General features: G+C 33.1%; 1 protein-coding gene across 1 annotated transcript in view; it reads right to left on the bottom strand.

Annotated features, from left to right (window-relative positions):
* The window catches only part of LOC123669016 (proton-coupled amino acid transporter-like protein CG1139), a 54352-nt gene extending 45695 nt beyond the window's left edge, over positions 1 to 8657 (bottom strand). Inside the window, exon 1 of the mRNA XM_045602688.1 lies at positions 8495 to 8657. Coding sequence (XP_045458644.1) covers positions 8495 to 8563 — 69 coding nt within the window. The 5' untranslated portion in view covers positions 8564 to 8657. The remainder of the gene's footprint in view (positions 1 to 8494) is intronic.
* Positions 8658 to 21427: the final 12770 nt, after the last annotated feature.

The following is a 21427-nucleotide window of genomic DNA, read 5'->3' on the forward strand; positions in this document are numbered from 1 at the left end:
GTTATGCCGTATAATACAACGTAGGTCGACGAAAAAAGCGTCAAGTAAAAATGCATTATTAGATATAACTCGAAAAGTAGTTGTTAGATCTCAAATAAATTTAAATGGGACCAATTGGCACACACCACCTTTCGATTAAAATAAAATTTGTCGAAATCGGTCCACACGGTCAAAAGTTCTGATGTAACAATACAGTCGAATTGAGAACCTCCTCCTTTTTTGGAAGTCGGTTAAAAATTCCATAAGAATTAGTTTTCGTTCTTCGTTACGATGTTCTTTATAGATTACCGGATTATGTAAAAATATTATGTTACATAATCGGGGATTTGAAAATAAAATATTTCATTAAATTAGGTTGAGAAATGTATAACAAAAATAAAAAAATAATAATAATTCTGCTCGACACGGTTTTAACAGTTAGTCATATTTCTCAAATATTCTCCATCACGTCAAATTCATTTTAAATAAAAAAAGAGCAATGAAATATTTTATAAAATCGATTTACTTGGCTATGAGCCAAAACAAACGATATTAGGATTATTATAACATTGTAAATAAATGGACAGCGACCTTTATATGCACAAGTAGTTTGCGAATTTTGTGGAAATGTAAATGTGTCTTCATACTAAAATATACAATAATAAACTTACTGTGCCTGCGACTTTGTAAGCGTATTGGGTATTTACATGTTCAACGTGATTTGTGATTCAACACTAAATGTTAAGTGAAGCTTATCACAATATATTAGTGAAAATCACATCTAAATTAGACAAGCCGTTTCTGAAATTAGTGTGTACAAACGTACAGACAAACAGACAAAAATTCTAACCATCATTATTTTGGATGCTATTTGCGTTGATAAAGGTCCCAATAATATTTTTTCTACAGCTACAGCGGTCCGTTACATTTTTATTATATGTATTGATAACTCTCATATATCTTGTTTTAGAAAAGAATGTTGTTATTTGCCCATTATATATATATATATATATATATATATATATATATATATACACATATGACCGCAGCTCAGCTTTGGTAATTTGTGCCAAATTCAGTAAAGGCTCTATTAATGATTGCAAATCGAATTTCATTTTTTAGTTATATAAAAAAAAGGTATAAATTAAGAAATTTTTCTATCCAAATATTTGAATTTCGAAATATTTTTAATTCATATGAACACTGAGTATTAATATGAGCTTCATAATAAACGTATAAAGTTAGTTGTAATTGAAATAAGAACGCGTAACGTTGATTGGATTAATTATTTTAATTCATTTATTTGTAATTTATTTATTTATTTATTTATTTGTAATACATTAAAAATTGAAAAACAAGAAAAGAAAAAAACTAGTTACTTCAGACCACACGAATGAAGTCAAACTTCTTTAGCTCCATCTAACTTATACTCGTATATCCCTCTAAACTTCCGTTCGTCTCGCCCGATCACACTTTTAGTAACGCTCTCATCACGCATCATCCATTACTCCCCAAGGCAAGCGTGCGTTACTAAGTTTTACTTAAAAAGAAATTGATATGAACTGTACATATGTATTATGATGATATACTTATTTAATCGGTTGAATGGACTTTTAAACTTTACAGCGTGATGTACTTTTGTTGAAAATGTTGTACTTAAAACAACAACGTCGTGACATAAAAATCTTTTTATATCCACATAAATCTAAAGAATCGGGTAACAAATTACAAATTGTACTACTTAGTATTATAAGTGCACGGAACAAATACACATTTATACTAATACTAGCTGACTCGACAAACGTTATCTTGCCGCTATATCTTGCGCTATTTAAAAATAGGGGTTGGTGGTAGAAGGGTGAGGGTTGTATGTATTTTTCAACGCCAAATTATATTAAAATAAAAGATATATGATTTATCTAAAAATTAAAAAAATAAATTAGGGTAGTCCCTTAACATTTAGGGGGATGAAAAATAGATGTTGTTCGATTCTCAGACCTACCCAATATGCACACAAAATTTCATGAGAATCGGTCAAGCCGTTTCGGAGGAGTTTAACTACAAAGACCGCGACACGAGAATTTTAAATATTTGATTATAATGCTGAAGAGTTTATTTGTTTGTTTGCTTGCTTGAATGCGCTAATATCAGAAACTAGTGCTCCGATTTGAAATATTCTTTCAGTGTTAGATAGCCCATTTATCGAGGAAGACTATAGGTTAGATATCATCATGCTAAGACCAATAGGAGTGAAGTCCTCGCGGACGAAGTCGCGGGCAGAAGCTAGTAAGTAACAATGCTGTATTCTATTACTATATCATATCTTTTTACAGGCTTACGTTACAAAAGACTGTGTCGTGTTGTTTGAGATGACACAACATATTATGAGAAGGTTCTTATATAGTCTTAAATCTATTGCCGGGAACCCTTCTTTATATTTGATAATACTTTTTTTTTATATACCTATATAAATGTATTAAAACTATTTTTTATTTATAAAATATTGTCGAGGCGAAATGAAGTCAGTTACACAGAATTATTTATGAATTAGTTTTTAGAGGTAGGGCGACAGCTATAAAGGACATATAAAACCGTGTAAAGAAATTAAACACAAAACAGTGGTGACAACTAGTCTCGTTGGCCATGACACGCTGCTCTAGAAAATCCACTGTGATTATTATGTATTTGAAATGCTAATTTTAACACACCATGCATATAAATAACAAACACAGTTACACTTGCATTCACTACACCGTAGATCATTGTTAACAAACTAATATTTAAGTAGGTATTATTTTATGCAACGATAGCCGGATGTAATTAACAACTAACACGACAAAATAATTATAATTTTATTTAGGACCTATATCAACCGTTACCGATATTTGGTACATAAATTACTGATAAGATTCAGCAGTAGGAGGTAAACAATTCCTTTTTTTTTGCTTTACTTTAACTCATAAACTATAAATTTGTGGATTTATAAGTTCCATAATTAAACGTGTCATAGATGAAATGAGTCTCGAAGGGCCTGTTCCACCGGTTGTAAATAACGCTATTTGGCGGATTACGATATCAAACATAAGTGTAATATGGATTTATCTAAAAATTAAAAAAATAAATTAGGGGTGGACTACCCTTAACATTTAGGGAAATGAAAAATAGATATTGTTCGGTTCTCAGACCTACCAATATGCATACAAAATTTCATGAGAATCGGTCGAGCTGTTTCGGAGGAGTTTAACTACAAACACCGCGACACGAGAATTTTTTAAATTAGATTATAATGCTGAAGAGTTTGTTTGTTTGTTTGCTTGCTTGAACGCGCTAATATCAGAAACTAATGCTCGATTTGAAATATTCTTTCAGTGTTAGATAGCCCATTTATCGAGGAAGACTATAGGTTATATATCATCATGCTAAGACCAATAGGAGCGAAGTCCACGCGGACGATGTCGCGGGCAGAAGTCCGATTTATGTTTGATTTTGATATATGATTCTTTCTCACAATTGAATTTCAGTGTACTTATGAGACATTTCTTTCGCAAATATGAACCTAAAACTTGTAGTTTATTGATTTATACGAAACAGCTGGCATTAATGCCCTATTCTACGTCCTTCTGTTAGTCTGATCGTGGTCTAATTGTAAATTATTTGCACGACAAACATTATTCACAACTGGTGAAATAGCCCTAAAACAGTTAATGTTGTTGTAATGTAAACAATGTTTTGAAAATCATTTGTTTTTAAAATGAAAAGATAGAAGAAAGCATTATTCATAACCCTTAGTCATTCAAGAAAAAAAAACTTTTAAACAGTAAATTTTCATATGAATTGTGATAATAGATTTATGGCGCGGATGCTTCATTGTATTGTAGATTTATAATGGTTTGTGAGTGATAGGACATGAAGTAATGACGTAGTAGTCTATATGTACCGGTGGGTATGTGTTTTAATTGAAAAAATGATACAAAATTCACTCTTACATGTACTGACGTTTGCATCATTATTTATTTATTAATTTAATTTCTTATATGGGAAAACTCAGTTTAGTGATCAATTTAAAAGAACTTAAGTTCAATTTATTTAAGTAATACATTAACTAATCAAACCACATTTTAGTAACAGATCAGTCACAAGCAAATTAGTAAGATTTAGTAGAGTTGGTAAGACTGATTTTTTTTTAATTATTATGTTTAAGGGGTTACAAAACGTTTATCGTCTCCTCTTAGTTTCTAGTGTTTTCTAGACTAAATTTAAATAATTATGATTATTTATTTAGACGTTTTTGTGTCATCTTACAATTCAATTTAATTCTCGTTAACACATTTTCGTTTCTGGGCATTTTTTAATTGTAAATATATTTAAAATTGGTTATCTTAACAAGTGGAATAAAGGTCGGTTCTTAGCCTTCACGAAGTTAACAATAATAAAATATTGTAAAGAAAACCTTGCCTTTTATTAGTATCTAATTTGATCGATATCATAACATTCTAAGTTTGTACTTTAAAGTAATAACAAAAGGCGTTTATAAAGGAACGCAAGGAAAAATATGTTTGAATAACAATAATGATGTTAATCATTTTTATAATCATACTAGCTGACCCCGCAAACGTTGTTTTGCCATATATGTTATAAGGCCCCTAAACCCCCCCCCCCCCTCCCTATAACTTAGGAGTATGAAAAATAGATGTTGGCCGATTCTGAGACCTACCCGATATGCACGCAAAATTTCATAAAAATCGGTCCAGTCTTCTCGGAGGAATATTTTAACTAACATTGTGACACGAGAATTTTATATATAAGATTTTGTTAAGTAAACACACGTTTTAGTTTTACTAATGCACGGATTACATTTATAGTTCCTTAAAAATGATCGTGTAATAATGTTGAAGTATAATTAATTCTGTTTGTGCAATTTAGTATATATTTTAGTGTATAGTTATTTTCTTGTAAAAGTATATTTTTTATATTTATATTAATAATTATTTTTTTCGCAAACGAAAAGAAACCGACTTCAGTACCATCGACAAGTAATACAAAGTTTGGTAGACAAAAAATTTGTCGAGAAAATACGCGTTAGCGAAGATTACTCAAAAAGTAGTCATGAGATCTCGATCACATTTAAACAGGCCAACGAGACAATCACAACCTTTCGATTAAAAAAAAAGCAATTGAATTGAGGACCTCTCAAATGTTAATTAAGATTTAAGTATTATGATATCACTAAGTATTAGGGCCAGCTTTACCGTTTGTGGATAAAGTTTATCCTGCAAATAAGTTACGAACAGACTTCAAAGGTAACTACAAAATATAATTAAGACTAGTTTCGTCTCAATTAAAAAACTACAACTATAAGATTCTTATTTGCGAATAGCAATTTTTCATAAATATAGTGGAATTCAGTTGTAAATTAAATCAAAAATTCAAAATCACAAAAATCAAAAAATTTATCTGTTGGATACAGTTATCCATCAAATAGCGTTATCCATAACCGGTGAAAGAGCCTGCCTTTTTTTATTAATAACTTCAGTTGCAAAAGGTTTAAATAATATTTTCAATAAATTGTGTAATTTATTTTCGAATTTGCTCTTTGCTTTTCAACCCAATTTTAATTACTCATTATATCCTAATAAAACGATGGAAACTTCCACTGGATACGAGTTTGAAATAAAGAGGCATTATTTGCTTTGATGCGTGTGCTATTAGTGTTTGAAGTTTTACGGATTTTCCGTCATAGCGAGTTAATTATAATCTATTAAATTTAATTGTTTACTTCGACATTGTGACCGATTTACTCTGTATTAATAATATTGATTTCAAGCAGTAGTGTGTTCCTGTGGTGAGTAAAGTGACCAGAGCTCCTGGGGGGTTGGACGGTAGCTACGGTATTTGCGTGCTTACGAGGTGGGCCATATGCTTGTTCGCCGACCTAGTTGTTTAAAAATTGTTAAAGGGAGAAAACGGAACAGCCATGAACGTGTAATCCAAATGGACAAAATCACCGGCGAAAAGTTAGTTGCATCTATAGCTAACCTTCCCACGCGGTATCTCTCACGAAGACTAATCATTAAGGATTGTATGCTCCGTAACAATAATCTAAACTAACGAAACTGCGAGTTAAAAATAAAAATATAGTGCTGACGTGGGCTTTAAACTTATTTTTTTCACCCTGTTGTGTTTCGCAGGTAAAGCGGAATTTTGAGACCAAAGATTCGAAACATTGTAAACGCATGAGATTATTAATATCTGTAATGTTTACAATAATATTATATGTAATTAAATAAAATAAATAAATATTTGTAATCATGACCGAATCCGATATAAAAGTTTCGGATAATTTCACGTAGTCGAAATAAGACATGATCCAAAGTATTCTACGAAACCTGAGCGTATAAACTAAAACTAAATAACAAAAAACCCATAATAAACAAAACTTTTTGATTAGATTATTACATTTTTAATACACAATAAATGGGCATGACATTTAAAACAAAAGACTAACTAAATAGAACTAGTTGCCCGATGCTTAATGATCAGCGAATTGGGTCATTTTGAAAAAAAGAACTAAGGGTAAATCCATACATTTAGATATCCCACAATATTAGTAATTGCTTGCAAAATCATTTACGGAAAATAAATAAAAATCTATGTTCGGTTTATTCTTAAAATAAAGTTTTTGCGCTGAATATTAAGTTAATACATGAAAATATTTCTTGTTGAAATTTTTGGCGATCCTATCCACACAATTATAGTGTTGAATAAATTTTCGATACATCGAATTAGCGTACGTTAGACGATTTTTTAAGTTTTTCTGACTACCTTCAACTGTGAAATTTAGCTAAAATCTATCAGTTTCTTTAAACTACAGCTTATGATAGGATTGGTATTCTGTGAATTCAATCGTGTATTAGTGGCTCTATGACTCCCTTAATTTTAATAAATAAAAACAATTATCATAAGCGGAGTTCGAACCCGCGATCACTAGAGCAACAGCCAGTGTTGTGTCCACAACGCTAATCCGACTCTAATATCTCTGTCTGATTATTAGAATACATTGGAAATAACAGAAAGGCGTCTTAGTAATTTCGACAGTACGAAATAAGCCTACTTTTTTACTAAATCAAGTGAAATCGAAAATAGTTTATTATTTCTAGTACCTAATCAATATACGTTGTCATTAATTTGTATAAAAGTATTACATACATACAATAAACATACATAAACGTAAAGATTACTTACAATGTAAGATAACCAAAATTTAAATAAGATTTTTACGGTAATTTATTTAGTGTGTGCGTAACTATTCATAGCAAACACGTGCAGCGAACAAAGAAATAAATATATCAATTTATAAAATGTTCCACTTTTAAACTCAATGATTGACTACAAAGTACATATAAATATTGTTTCAGCTATTTATAATAGAACAAAGACAAAAAAAATGTTGAACGAGATTATTAATTTTATATGTGCCGAAGTTTAAAGTTGTCTATTAATCTGCATGATTCGTAAGTTCGTACAAACGCGGTATTTATGAAGTTCCTTTTCAAAGTTGTACGAAAATATGACAATGACAATGACATTTTTATTGCGGATTCTTTGTAAAAACATTCAGCTTATTTGATTTGATACATTAATTGGTCGGATCGATAGAATTCCCCGATTTTGATCGAACGTTAATTCGACCATTTGTGGTATTTTACGCTTTATGTATGAAACGTAATATGGGTAGGTATTAATGGATAAAAACCGTCTTGGCCCTGCTCCAGGCGCTGAGGCTCATGTAATGTTTGGAATGAGAAAATTGCGTGGATACAATCATACGACAGAACGCTTCGTTCGTTAACATTGGTTCATCTTAAATATAATATACTTGTAAATTTACTGTTGTAATTAACATTAATAAACTTTCAAACTTATAGTTTTCGTCACTAAAAAAGAAATTATACCTGACAAAAATGTTTTACAAAGCTATCTTATTAGCATTTTTGTAAATATCTAATTTGAATACTAAAGTGATAAAAACATAAATACTAAATTCGCACTTATCGCTTACGCCATTTTCAATAATTTAAAAATAAATATATTTTTAAAATATCCGACGATTACGCTCCGAACATAAGATTTTCATCAAAAAACGAACATGTATATAAACAACAATGAGATGTAAATTAATTACATCATTCAAGATAAGTTTCGAATGTTATAAAAACGTATGCGGTATTGACATTGCTTTTCGGCTACCGTCCGCATGGTTTATTTATGTCTGACCATGAGACGGTAGCCGCCGTTCACTCGCGTTTCGGACTTGTCGATCTGAAAATACGATCGCCAGTACAGGATTCATCTCATATTATGGTATATTTCGCATCGATCATCGCAAATAAGTACAGAAAACTCCTTTGCATCAACGTAGTATTCATCAATCGAAAGCACGTGTGAAGTTCGTATATATCCCAATAACAACAGGGTACTTTCCTAAAACTTTTTTAATAAAAAAAACATATCATACCTTTTTATTCTGTCTTGCGGGCGTTAACCCCACCTGGGAGCCCATCTCGGCTAAAATGTTCTTCGGCATCTTGGTACACTATATAATTCACTTATTTGAAAATTCGCGGGCGCACTGTTTGGGCGACAGAAAACACGAAGCGCGGCGGACGCGCGAACTAGCGAATGAACGCGGGCCCGCGCGCGCGCACTTATAATGCTTGCGGCCGTGACGTCACTGAGCCAGCCTGCGCTCCTGCACCCTACGCCTCGATTACTGTAGCATAGCTGCAGAATGATGAAGTTGAATGTTAACACTATATTCGATCAAGACAGTACTTCACGGTATCGCATGGTCACAAGATAACAAATATACTAATACAAGATACGTCCTTACCTAAATAATAATTGAAAAATAATTATTATACACTGGTTAATAAGCAAATCAACACCACCTTTATATTATTCTAGAGAATTTCTTGATTATTATATTCTTCTAGAGAAATTAACGATAATATTAATAATTATTAATTTATTTTTATTGCACGAAGCTGTTTAGACTAGACGCCGAAGAAACTAAATATTAACAGATTGATGTCAATGCAAATTAAGTTTTGCTAAAGTCCGGTTTTTTTATATAAATATATAAAACTTGTAAGTTTTTTGCGCAACCATCGCTATAAAATCATTTGAAATATACCAACGATGTTTTTTTTCCACGATTTAACTCTATTAATAAACGTGTATGTTTAATTAGGAATGTAACGAATGACATATATAACAATATCAATAATTAACATAACATAGGTAGACGAAAAATTTCTTGAGTACCTATTTACTTGACTATTTTTACGCCTCTTTACGCGTTATTAAAGATTACTTACAAAGTATTTAACAGATCTCGATCAAATTTAAATGTGACCACAAAACAAACAACAGTTTTCGATTAAAATAAGAATCATCAAAATCTATACACCAAGTAATAAGGAATGAGGCAACCTAGGTCAATACAATATAGGTCGACGAAAAAATAGTCAAGTAAATACGCGTGATTAGATGTAACTTGTAAAGTACTTGTCTGATCTCGATTAAATTTAAATGGCACAACACGACAACCACTAAATTTCGATTAAAAGAAATAATCGTCGAAATCTGTCGACCCAGTTCTCACGTAAAAAATAAAACTCCTTCTTTGGAAGTCGGTTAATAAAATACGAGGAAACTTTATCCCCGACCTAATATATTCTGTTAAGCGCCAAAAGCGACTCGAGAATCGTGGGTCTTCCGTCCGCTTAGCATTTAGGAACAGAGAGTAAGAGAGATGTACAGGATAAAGGTAGGATTTTAAGTCTTCTTAAAATATACAACCTCTTTATAGAAAAAATAATTTTTAAGTCATTGTAAAATAGTGTAAAAATAAGACTGTGAGTATAAATACACAAAAAACACCACAAATACGTTTTACAGTTAGTAAATAAACATTTCTATATCAAACTTTTTTTTAGAAACGAATGAATAGAAAATGTAAACACAGAAATAGGTGTGTAGGTTATGTGTGTGCGTGTGTGTGTGCGTGCGTACATTAATTATATGTTTGTAAATGACAGTTAAATGATTTATAAATCAGGGTGACGTCACCAGTGATGCCTACGTATACCTACGTATCTTATCAAAAGCAATAAATAAAAATAAAAATAAATTATTATTTTTTACTTTTCAAAGCTTAAGTCTTATCCACGTAGTTTCCGATCCCACGACTATTTCAGGATAAAAAGTCTATACTGTTTACGTAACATTTATCACAATCGAATCTGAAGACTGCGCCAAGAAGGTGTTGGTTTTCATGCAAGACTCTTAAATGAGTTTAACCATTGTTAATTAATTCATTGACGGCTTTTAAAACAAAATAATTTAAAATTGTAAGAAATTTCATTTAAACTGTAGTGAATTAATAAATATCAGAATTTTTCCGCACGTGGATTATGGTTCGCCGCATGGTAAGCGTAACCTATACATGCCTGCAACACTAGGAGCATTCCAAACTCACGACAGGAACACAAAATGTTTCTATGCTCTGTTTGTGTGTTCTCTGTAAGGTTGAGGAACCATTGGACGGACTGTACGCTTGTAACTTGTGGAATAAAAAGACAACAATTTTTGACACACAGGTAAGAGTAGTCACCGGTCGTTACGGGTACCTACCGTACTTACCGTTGTAACTTTAAGTATTGATATGTTATGTCACGTATATGAAGGGACCGACGTTTAGAATTAGCATACATCGATTTTATTTCATGAGTCATGTTTTTTGATATAACTCAGAGTATATATACCCTAACAGTTTATGCGACTATTCAACAAATATCTTGTAATCATTGCAATCTTATTGGGAATAAAAAATTCGTAGAAGTTTCCGTTTTAATATAATTTAATTTATAAACGTACAAAATTTTAAAAATTTATTATTTTTTATTTAAAAATTTTTTTAAAACCAATAATCATTAAATTTGGCTTTCGACAAACAAAAAGTTTAGATTGTAAGTAAATTAATTAAAAATGCCCAGTTTTTGAGACTAAAGGATATTTATCTAAAAATCCATCAATAGTTGTAATATTTGTGTGAGAAAAAATTACACTTATAATAACTTAATTAAACCACTTACGAGAGAAATGCAAACATTCGACTGAAGCTGCTATTTGATTGTTTACGTAGATTTATTGATAATTTTCAATGTTATTTATTGATAATTTTTAATATAAGAACTTACAACGATGTTTACTGACTTTAAAGAGGCAAAGGATTTGAATGACATTTACCGCTTAAATTAAAAATAAAAGTCGATAATATCGTCTTAATGATGATTACCGTACGTGTACAGGACATTATTTTTTTATTTTCCTTATAAAACTTTGCTAACACACATATTTATACATCTATTTTACTATTAAGATGACAAAAGGAATCCGACGCTACGGAGGAAAAATCATTGACGCGTCAATTGAAACTAAATCAACTGTCCTTCGTTTGCAATTCTCAATAACGTCACAAGATTGACAGTCGCTTAGGGGAGAAACGATTTATTAATATTAAAATTAGTACGGTGATCATTTTCTACTATCATAAGTTTAATAACGATAAGATTGGTTTTAACTTTCGTTCAGCCACCACCTTCCACTTAGGATCATGTTCAGGCTGCATTGCAGGTTGGCGGATATATTCCCTACTATGAGTTACGATCGCTATCAGTTGGCACATCATTGCCATCACAGCCGAGAACGACAGCTAAACGTTTTAGCACCACAAGGACAGATATTCAAACCAGAACAAATATTTGTACAAATAGGTACAAATATCCATCCCGAGTCAAACCCGCGAATCGCTGGTGTTTAGGAGCCTACATGTTACACGCATCACTACATCAGAGCGGTTGGTAAGCAAAGTTTTTACAATAAAATATAAATTCAAAGCTATTTTATTATTCTACTATCTGACCTGGCGAACTTCGTACCACGATATTTTTTTCGTATTTTTTTTTTTTGTAGATTTCTTAATGATTAAGTTATCCAACTTAGTGCTGTTATTCAAAAGTTATTCGCGTACTCGTACAACATTATTAATTTTTATTGATGTAAATTAATATACATAATGTGCAAAAAAATGTGCAATTTAAACTTGCCGATCATATTTATTAGAGGCGTTTTATTTAGAGATTGCTGTATAAAGTTTTCTCTGAACAGGGCGTTGTAGCGTCTTACGCTGGAAATTTTCTTTCTGACTTAGAATTTTGGAATAACTAATTTCTTTGATTATGCGTTTTATAATGTAAAAAAAATGTTATGATCTAAAGTGGAACTGCTTTTTTGTCAGATTATAAAATAATTTTATGTGTTATATATCTGCGTGTAAGTTAATTTTAATTGCATACTTTCTCTAAGCTTCAGTTTTGCGTTAACATTTAACGGCTTTCTGTGATTTCACAAGAACCCCTAATGCTATCAAATAGTAATGATACGGTGTTCTGAGATGGCTTACAAAACGCGGTGAACCAGAATAACGCTTTAGCTCAAATCTTTCAAGGCCTGATTATCTGGTCTCCAGATAGACTTATGACATGTTTTTCTGTTTCATTATCAAAAACTCTAAGGGCTTGTTTTAGCTCCTGTTGATAAAACTTATATAACAAAAATCTAAGGTCCACTTTAACATGTTCTAAAGCTTCTGAGTGGAATATGAAAAATTCTATACGTCCCTGAGTCGTCACCTAAGTCGCTGGGTCCAAAGGCGGCACGGGGTGCTGACCTTCCGGCTGACACTGGTGTTTCCGGTCACGGCTGCTTCGGTAGGTACCTGCACCAGATCGCAAGGAGGAAATCCAGCCCTGCTAGCCACGTGTGTGGCGCTCCGATTGAACGGCGCACCATACCCTAGAAGAATGCGTCGCCTAGGGACCGCACCGGAGTGCCCTGGTGGTAATCATTGGCCGAAACCTCGAGCTGTCGAGCGAAGTCCGCTCCATGCTCGGCAGCGAGAGGTGCTGACCGGCCGTGGCCTCCTTCTGCGAAGAGGTTATCTCGCAGAATGAGGCCGCAGAATGTGAGCCGACGATCACGCCGACGCACTACGAAGGAGGCGACCGGCGGGAAGGAGGTGACGTCACTACGCCCTCCTCCACATTTTGTTTTTTTTTTCAAATTTGACAAACAACACAAGAATTTTGAAACATTTTGAAACAAACCGTTTTGAAAATCACTGTCTTTTTTAGTAATTCTTTAGAGGATAGAATAACGTATTTCGTTAAAGAAAAAAATTACTCAGACTTACTTACAAGTTTTACCTTAATGTTTGTTGTTTTCTATAAAAGTAGGTAAATTATATTTTAGTATCAGTTTTTTATATTTTATTTGTACGTATGTTTGTGTGTTTATCTGTTTGGCACGAGTATATTAGATATTATTCTTAGTATGAAAACGTGCTGTTTTTAATATTTTCCGGTTAAGGAAACTTCCAAACTATATTAGTCAAGTGCTAGATAACTTGATTTTACGTAAATGACGCGTCAACTTTATTTTATTATACTTAAGAAATAATTTTGCATAATTAATTTAATTTACGAGACGTTGAACGTTATTATGTATGACAATATACACGTTTTATTAAATGTGTATTTTGTTGCCTTTATGGATACGCTTCGATGGGGAATTTAATATTTTTTTTTCATATTTAATGAAAATCGTAAAGGTTAATTTCCATTAGTAAACTCCAAAGAGAATATATTTTATTAGAACCTACACTATGTTTTTGACGATAGTTTTCTCAATATAATTTGTACAAATAAAAAAAAAATTGAAATCCGTTTTTCGAAAATTGTAGAAATCAAAAAAACTAATGGCCATTATTTTTACAAAAGCCTGTCTGTATTTCTATTTGTCTGAACACGCATTATATCTAAAGTACAAATGGTTCGATAAAAAATCAAAGTGAAAATTATGAAATAAAGTATATACCTACCGCTAACATTTATTGCGTCGATATCGCTTCACTCGATTAAAGGAGTTAAAGGCGAAGAGTAGCTTAGTTAATACATTTATGTATAATTTAAAAAAATACACTTATTTAAGATTTTATATCAATCATTAAAAAAAAAGAAAAAAAAAACATTAAAATTTTTCACATGATATAGAATCATACTTTTATTTATATACTAGCTGGTACCCGCGACTTCGTCTGCGCAGGATTAGTAAGTACTTCGAGTAGCTTATTATGTTCTCAATATTTGTCTTTATCCTAAAATTTATCAAAATTAGCTCTGCGACATAAAAATCAATTTGTTACTGCCAAATGTGCATTAGAAATATAATACCAATTTTTATTGTATTTATGGTTTACTGTTTTTGCGATAATAGTTTACTCATTAAAGAAAGATGTGTAGCGAAATCTATCCTCGCCACATAGGAACTAAGAAATGACGTATTCTATATCGTGATATTAAAGTTCGCGGAGCGATTGAAACTAAGTATATACAGGACTCGACAACAACCATCGGAACAGTAGCCCACCAGACGAGACTTACGTCTAGTCGGAGGATCCTCCCTTAACGGTGGTGGGTGGAGAAACTCTCAACCGTGTTCCACATCAAACTTAAACTGGTGACCTATACATGGGAAAGTCAATATATTATGTTAAATCTTCGGATAATTTTAATATCGCGATGTAGGATATGTCAGTTCTTGGTTCCGTAGTTCGTATCGCTTCGTTCGTATAGATGTCGCCACATCACTCCCCTCTGAGACCCTGGGTCGATAGCAGATTGAGTCGTCCATAGATCTCCTGATGCTTGCAGAGCCAGTGGAATGTTCCAGTGAGTCAGAACCATAGTTCACGGTGAGTCGGAACTGTCTGCGGTGATGCTGCAAATGCTCCGGTAAGTCGGAGTGGTGCAGTGCTGCGTAGTGGCTGGCTGCTACGTTGACCATCAGAGAAGTGCGCCTCTGCTTGCTGACCGGCCGAAGTGCAGTGTGCTGTGCCAAGGTCGCTGAGAAGGCTGTGGGTGATGACCAGGAATGCGTTTCCGCTGCATACTGGTGATCAGGATAACCGTAGTAGCGTAGATGCTGGCTGGCTGTATGACTCGCTGCTTGAAAGCTTGAAGAAGTGATGATGACGACAAAGATTGGACTGATCCTCATGCTCGGGGTCACCAGTTTGGGGTGAAAGGTGTGAAGGTTGTGAAGTCCCTCAGCCACAATAGTAAGGGGAGGATCCTCCAACCGGACGGGCGTTAGGTCTTATAGGCTACCGCCCCGACGATTGCCTTCAAATTCTGTATATATTTTCAATCACTCGGATAATTACAATCTCGCGATGTAGAATACGTCAGTTCTTAGTTCCTATGTGGCGAGCATAGATATCGCTACAGATGTATGCTGTCACGGACTTTTTTGTAAGACTAATTATAGTTGTCACAAAATAATACAGTTTTTCCTCTATGATGTTCTTCCCCCTGAGATACCTCACCTAACAAACCTGTGGTCTCTTTTATCATTAGTTCACTCTCAGTTTATTGATATTTTATCATCATCATCATCATCATCATTTCAGCCTATCACAGTCTACTGCTGGACATAGGCCTACACAAGTTCACGCCAAAAATGGTGTGAACTCATGTGTATTACCCATAGTCACCACGCTGGGCAGGCGGGTTGGTGAAGGCAGGGCTGGCTTTGTCGCACCGAAGACGCTGCTGCCCGTCTACGGCCTGTGTATTTCATTGCCAGTAGTTGGGTGGGTCTCCCACCATCGGTCGGCTTTTTAAGTTCCAAGGTGGTAATGGAACGGTGTTATCCCTTAGTCGCCTCTTACGACACCCACGGGAAGAGAAAGGGTGGCTATATTCTTCATTGCCGTAACCACACAACAATGCTATTTTATGTATATTCTATTTTTTTTTTTGGAAGAGTCTTAAATAGTAAACAAATATGGCGTACTTCCGACCACAGACAATAGAGTAATATTGTAAGTATAGTAAAGTCACATAAAGAGCAAATGAATGAACAATATTAATAAGCCATAGACGAAAGTAAAATTCATTTTATGTTCAAATATTTAACGCTAACATATTGCTAAAATTGTTTCAAAACCTAATAATATACTGAATATTTTTTCTAAGAATTATTAGAGATACAAAATTACGAAAAAAAAATGTATATTAATCGAACATCGAGCATAAAAGGCAACAAATTTATATTTCCGGCCGGTAAAAAAGACGTCAAAGATAAAATTTACAACAAAACAGGGTCGCCTGTGTCTAGAACAAAAAGTCGACCCTATTAGTATTATTGTCACACTATTTGTATTCACTATAAATATAAAGCCTTGCACCGGCGGCACTTTCTATAACATGTAAACATAATTGTGTTTGCTCGCAAACGAAAAAAAAAACCGACTTCAATTACATCGACAAGTATTACAACGTAGATCCACGAAAAACTACATTCTTAAGTTATTCTAATTAAGTAGTTTTGCTGTTTCTTTGGTGTTGGATTTGTTTGTTAATATTTTATTGATGTAACGATAGAACAAAGTTCTTTTTTGTAAGTGTTGTGTACTTCTGTAAGTGACAAGTTCACCATAAACTTATTTTTACGAATATTATATCCTGTATTGTTAATAGTGAATAAGTCGTTGAAGTACCTTTATAAGAATAAATAAATAAATATATAAATAAAAAAGTAGTCAAGTAACGACGCGTTATCAAAGATTACTCAAAAAGTAGTTATCAGATCTCAATAAAATTTAAATGTGACCACATGATAAACATCATTTTCGCTTTCGTTTAAATTATTCGCTTTCGATTAAATTAAAAATTATCAAAATCGGTACACCCAGTAAAAAGTAATACGGATTTTCGAGAGTTTCCCCTCAATTTCCCTGGGATCCCATCATCAGATACTGGTTTTCTTATCATGGTACTAAACAAGGAAAATCTCCTTTCCAACAAAAAAAGAATTATCAAAATCGGTATATCCAGTAAAAAGTTATGCGGTATAATACAACGTAGGTCGACGAAAAAAGCGTCAAGTAAAAACACATTATTAGATATAACTCGAAAAGTAGTTGTTAGATCTCAAATAAATTTAAATGGGACCAAACGACACACACCACCTTTCGATTAAAAAAAATAGTCGAAATCGGTCCACACGGTCAAAAGTTCTGATGTAACATACATACAGTCGAATTGAGAACCTCCTCCTTTTTTGGAAGTCGGTTAAAAAGGATTGATAACACTGTTGCTCACATAGCCCTCATTGGGTAATCCTAAGTCATATACTAAAGTCCCACAAAATTTTCCTGTGAACTACAATAAACTTTTATGCCAATGCTATGTGCTTTTATATTATATGGGATAGCGTTAAAAATGTTCAGAGTGAAATTGATATTCAGAAATATTTACAATGTAAAATAAAACCTTTACAATAAACACTTTACTATAAAAGATTGACATTTATAATATTTTGTCAGCATTTTTTACGCCCAACATAAATAAATAAAAAAAAAAAAAACAAATCGCTTTACGGTAACATTGTTTTATAACTTACTATGAAATTATGATTCGTGAAAATTTAAAATATACGTAAAAAGCACGGCCCATTTTATCGCTCATGTCGCTCATTCTCTTATATTCATTCAGCTCTAAAAATATTATGACCACATGCCTATTAGCGTCATAAAAAAATATATTAAAATGTCATTTTCGAAAATATTAATTATCTGTACACTCGAAATCCGTATTTTAATAATTTTTATGTGCTTAAAATGATAAATTGATATTTGTTTTTAGTGAAATAAATAGTAAATGGAGTTTTACAAGTGTCCGTAAGCTAATGTGTTGTGAAAGTGAGTGATAAATGCGAAAAAAATGTGAATTACGATTGACAGGGGTTTGTTTACCAAATAAGACTCTTCCAAAAAAACGGAATATACATATATTAATCAAAATAACATTAGATTGTAGCACTGTTTATCTTGATTAACCCTGCTTACCAATTTTTATACATGTTTGTTTGTCTTTTGTTTCAGATACTAACTCGGCACTTAAAATTGTGAAAAACTGGCAACAACTCTGACGTTTTTTCTGATTCATTTCTTAGTCTTTATTTTTGCTCTTACGACTTGCACTCTCACAAAGCCTTACACAAATCAAAGTTTTCTGTTCTAACTTAACAATTCTTATAATGTAAACTAAGCTTCACTCAGATATTGGCAAATCCTTCAGTGAGCCAATGTAAAAGAAGAATACACAAAATAATAGGCCCGTTTGGACATTTGTCATCGATACGTAATTAGCGAAATAACCATACGACTCGGTTATCGATACTTACGATAAATCGATTCAAGTTTTTATGAGTATTTGATCGATTTGATTATGTAATGTAAAGTGCATTTGATTAAATTTTTTTATCAGAAATTTAACTTAAATATTAATATTGTCGGTAATTTGAAATAATAAAATGGTACTATAGGTTAATTTATCTTTATTTTATATTTTTATATTGTTTTCCAATGTTTACACGAATTTTAATCATTATAATGAAACCATTTTTTTTGGATTTTATCGCGATGTATTAGCCAAATCAAAATTTTATTTATGGCTTTGAGCGCCAATCTCTTTTTTTTTAATAAAGATCACTATACGATATTCAATTACGATTAAAATCGAATGAAGCTGGTGAAATTCAGTAATTAATTAGTTACAGCACTAGTGTTTAAAAAAAGACATTTCATTCATTCATTTCGTCAAATGTCAAAACGGGGCCCTTTTTTTTATATACATAGATAGGCTGGCGTTTGACCGCTATTTCACCTGATGATAAGTGAAAATGCGGTCTAAGATGGAGCACGCTTACCTAGAAGTAACCTATTCACTCGCGACTTAAAGATCCCCAGGTCATAGCTTTCAGGAAACACAGACGCTGGTAGAGAGTTCCATTCTTTGGCCGTACGGATCAAGAATGTACTAGCGAATCGCTTAGTGCGTATAGGGGGAATGTCAACCATATAAGGGTGACGTAACGCAGAGCGTCTGGTTGTACGATGATGGAAGGGGGAGGGGGGAATCAGGTCATAGAGTTCTTGCGCACACTCTCTGAAGTGTATCCGATAAAAAACCGACAGGCCGGCCACCCTACGCCGATGATGTAAGCTTTGCAGCTTTGTGGCGACCAGTGCATCGTCACCGATGAGCCTCCTGGCTCGTCTCTCAATTGATTCAAGAAGCTCCGGGCTGGTACTTGGCTGAGCCATCCCAAAGATGAGAGCAGTACTCCATGCATGATCGAACTTGTGCTTGATATAAATTCAGAAGCTGTTCCGGAGTGAAGTACTGTCTCACCTTCGAGAGGACGCCCAGTTTTTTGGCAGCTGTTTGAGCTTTTGCCTCTATGTACGAGCCAAAATTGAAAGCCCTCCTATTTTGTGACGACTATAAAATAAACATTTCTCTTATACATTACTAGCGACCCGCTCGGGCTTCGCACGGGTATAAAATATAATTATAGCCTATGTCATTCACTGAAAAAATGATTAAAATCGATTTAGTAGTTTTGATTTATTCATTACTGCCCGCGGCCCGCACGCGTTAACTTTAGAGTAAAAGCCGGCCGGAACCGCCGCAAACGCCACGTACCGCAATTTTTAAATATCTATAGATCTATATCAAATCAACAATGTATTCAAGGTATTTAATTAGTTAAGGATTAATGCTGTATTGGTTAAATTCTCTTTGAAAATTTGCCATTATTTGTCGTAAAAAGTAAATGACAAAAAAATATTATTGTGGGTTATCCATAAGAGATAGACATATATCATAGCGAAGTTTTCTGTAGACCTTTTTAATGTGTACATTAGTTAGTACATTATTTTGATAAATCTCGTTGGGTTCAGACTGCGTTTGCAATGTAAGCGGAAAAAATGTAATTATTTACGACATCACATTAGATACCCCAGAAACAGTAATTCTCCACTATTTAATGGATGTTTTTTACATATAAACCTTCCTCTTCAATCACTTTATCTATTAAAAAAAACCGCATCAAAATCCGTTGCGTAGTTTTAAAGATTTAAGCATACATAGGGACATAGGGACGTAGGGACATAGGAACATAGGGACAGAGAAAGCGACTTTGTTTTAAAATATGTAGTGATATACGTGTAAACTCTAGCGCTAAAGTTGTTGCAGTGCACGCCAGAATAGCTCGCAGATAGCAGATTTTTTTTCCGACTTACTTAACAGTTATCGTTATATTTTGACACTATTTTTAAAAATTACAGCCTATGTGTTATTCTAATGTATAATCTATATTATTGTTAACTTTCATTAAAATCCATTTGGTAGTTTTTGCGAGAAAGAGGAACAAACATCCATACACTCATAGATACCTACTCGTACAAACTTTCGCGTTTATAATATTAGGTAGTTGCATTTAAATTATTGTTACTCAAAAACGTATGTGATTAATCAAATTAACGTAATACGGTTTAAATATACTAAGAAAATTCTAAATCATAATATCATATTCTAAATGATAATATTTCAAACTATAAAAAAACAATGGAATGTTATATTAATATGTATATTAGATTTTATTCTTTGCAGAAAATAATTTGTTGCTTTAAGGCGGGTAAAACCTCAAGGTGTGTGTAATAAAAAAGGAGGTAATTGACTTAATATTTTGTACGCTCTAGTTTAAAGGCTAATTCTTAACGAGAAACAATTAAAAACGAGAAAAACCCGCGAGTGTTGAAATTTGTGTTACATTTTTAAGAAGAATTTTTACATTTAATAGGCGTTTTATTGATGAGACTGACCTAAAATTGCGTCAATTCTTTAAAAAAAACTTTGTATACAATAACATGCATAGATACTTGCTACAGATAGAGAGATAGAGAATTGCTACCAGCGTGTCCTCCGTTATTTTGGTCATATAGCGCGAAGGCAGCCTGACAGCTTAGACAAGCTGATGGTGCTTAGCAAAGTAGAGGGGAAACGAATTAACAATTAATTAAATTAGAAAAATGGTGATTAATATCGCGTATTTCCTCCATGTGCTCTTATTAAAGTTTCTACCCGTCTAGGCATACTGAGAATGATGTTATTGATGGTCTCCTGGGATAGTCTCCGCCATTCCTCAACTACATCGATTCGCAGTTTACCCACGTTGGCAGGAGCTGGAATTCTGGACCTAACTTTTCTTTTCAGCAATTCCCAAACGTGCTCTATTGGGTTCATATCTGGTGATCTCGCCGGCCACTCCATAACAGTGATATTCACATCAATAAGATAAGCTTGAGTTACCCGAGCGGTATGCGGCCGAGCATTATCCTGCATAAAAACAAAATCGTCACCGATAAATGGGGCAAACGGTACGACATTTTCTTCTAAAACTTCTCTGATATAGC

The sequence above is a fragment of the Melitaea cinxia genome, chromosome Z, assembly GCF_905220565.1.
Source record: "Melitaea cinxia chromosome Z, ilMelCinx1.1, whole genome shotgun sequence".
NCBI classification, from domain to species: domain Eukaryota; kingdom Metazoa; phylum Arthropoda; class Insecta; order Lepidoptera; family Nymphalidae; genus Melitaea; species Melitaea cinxia.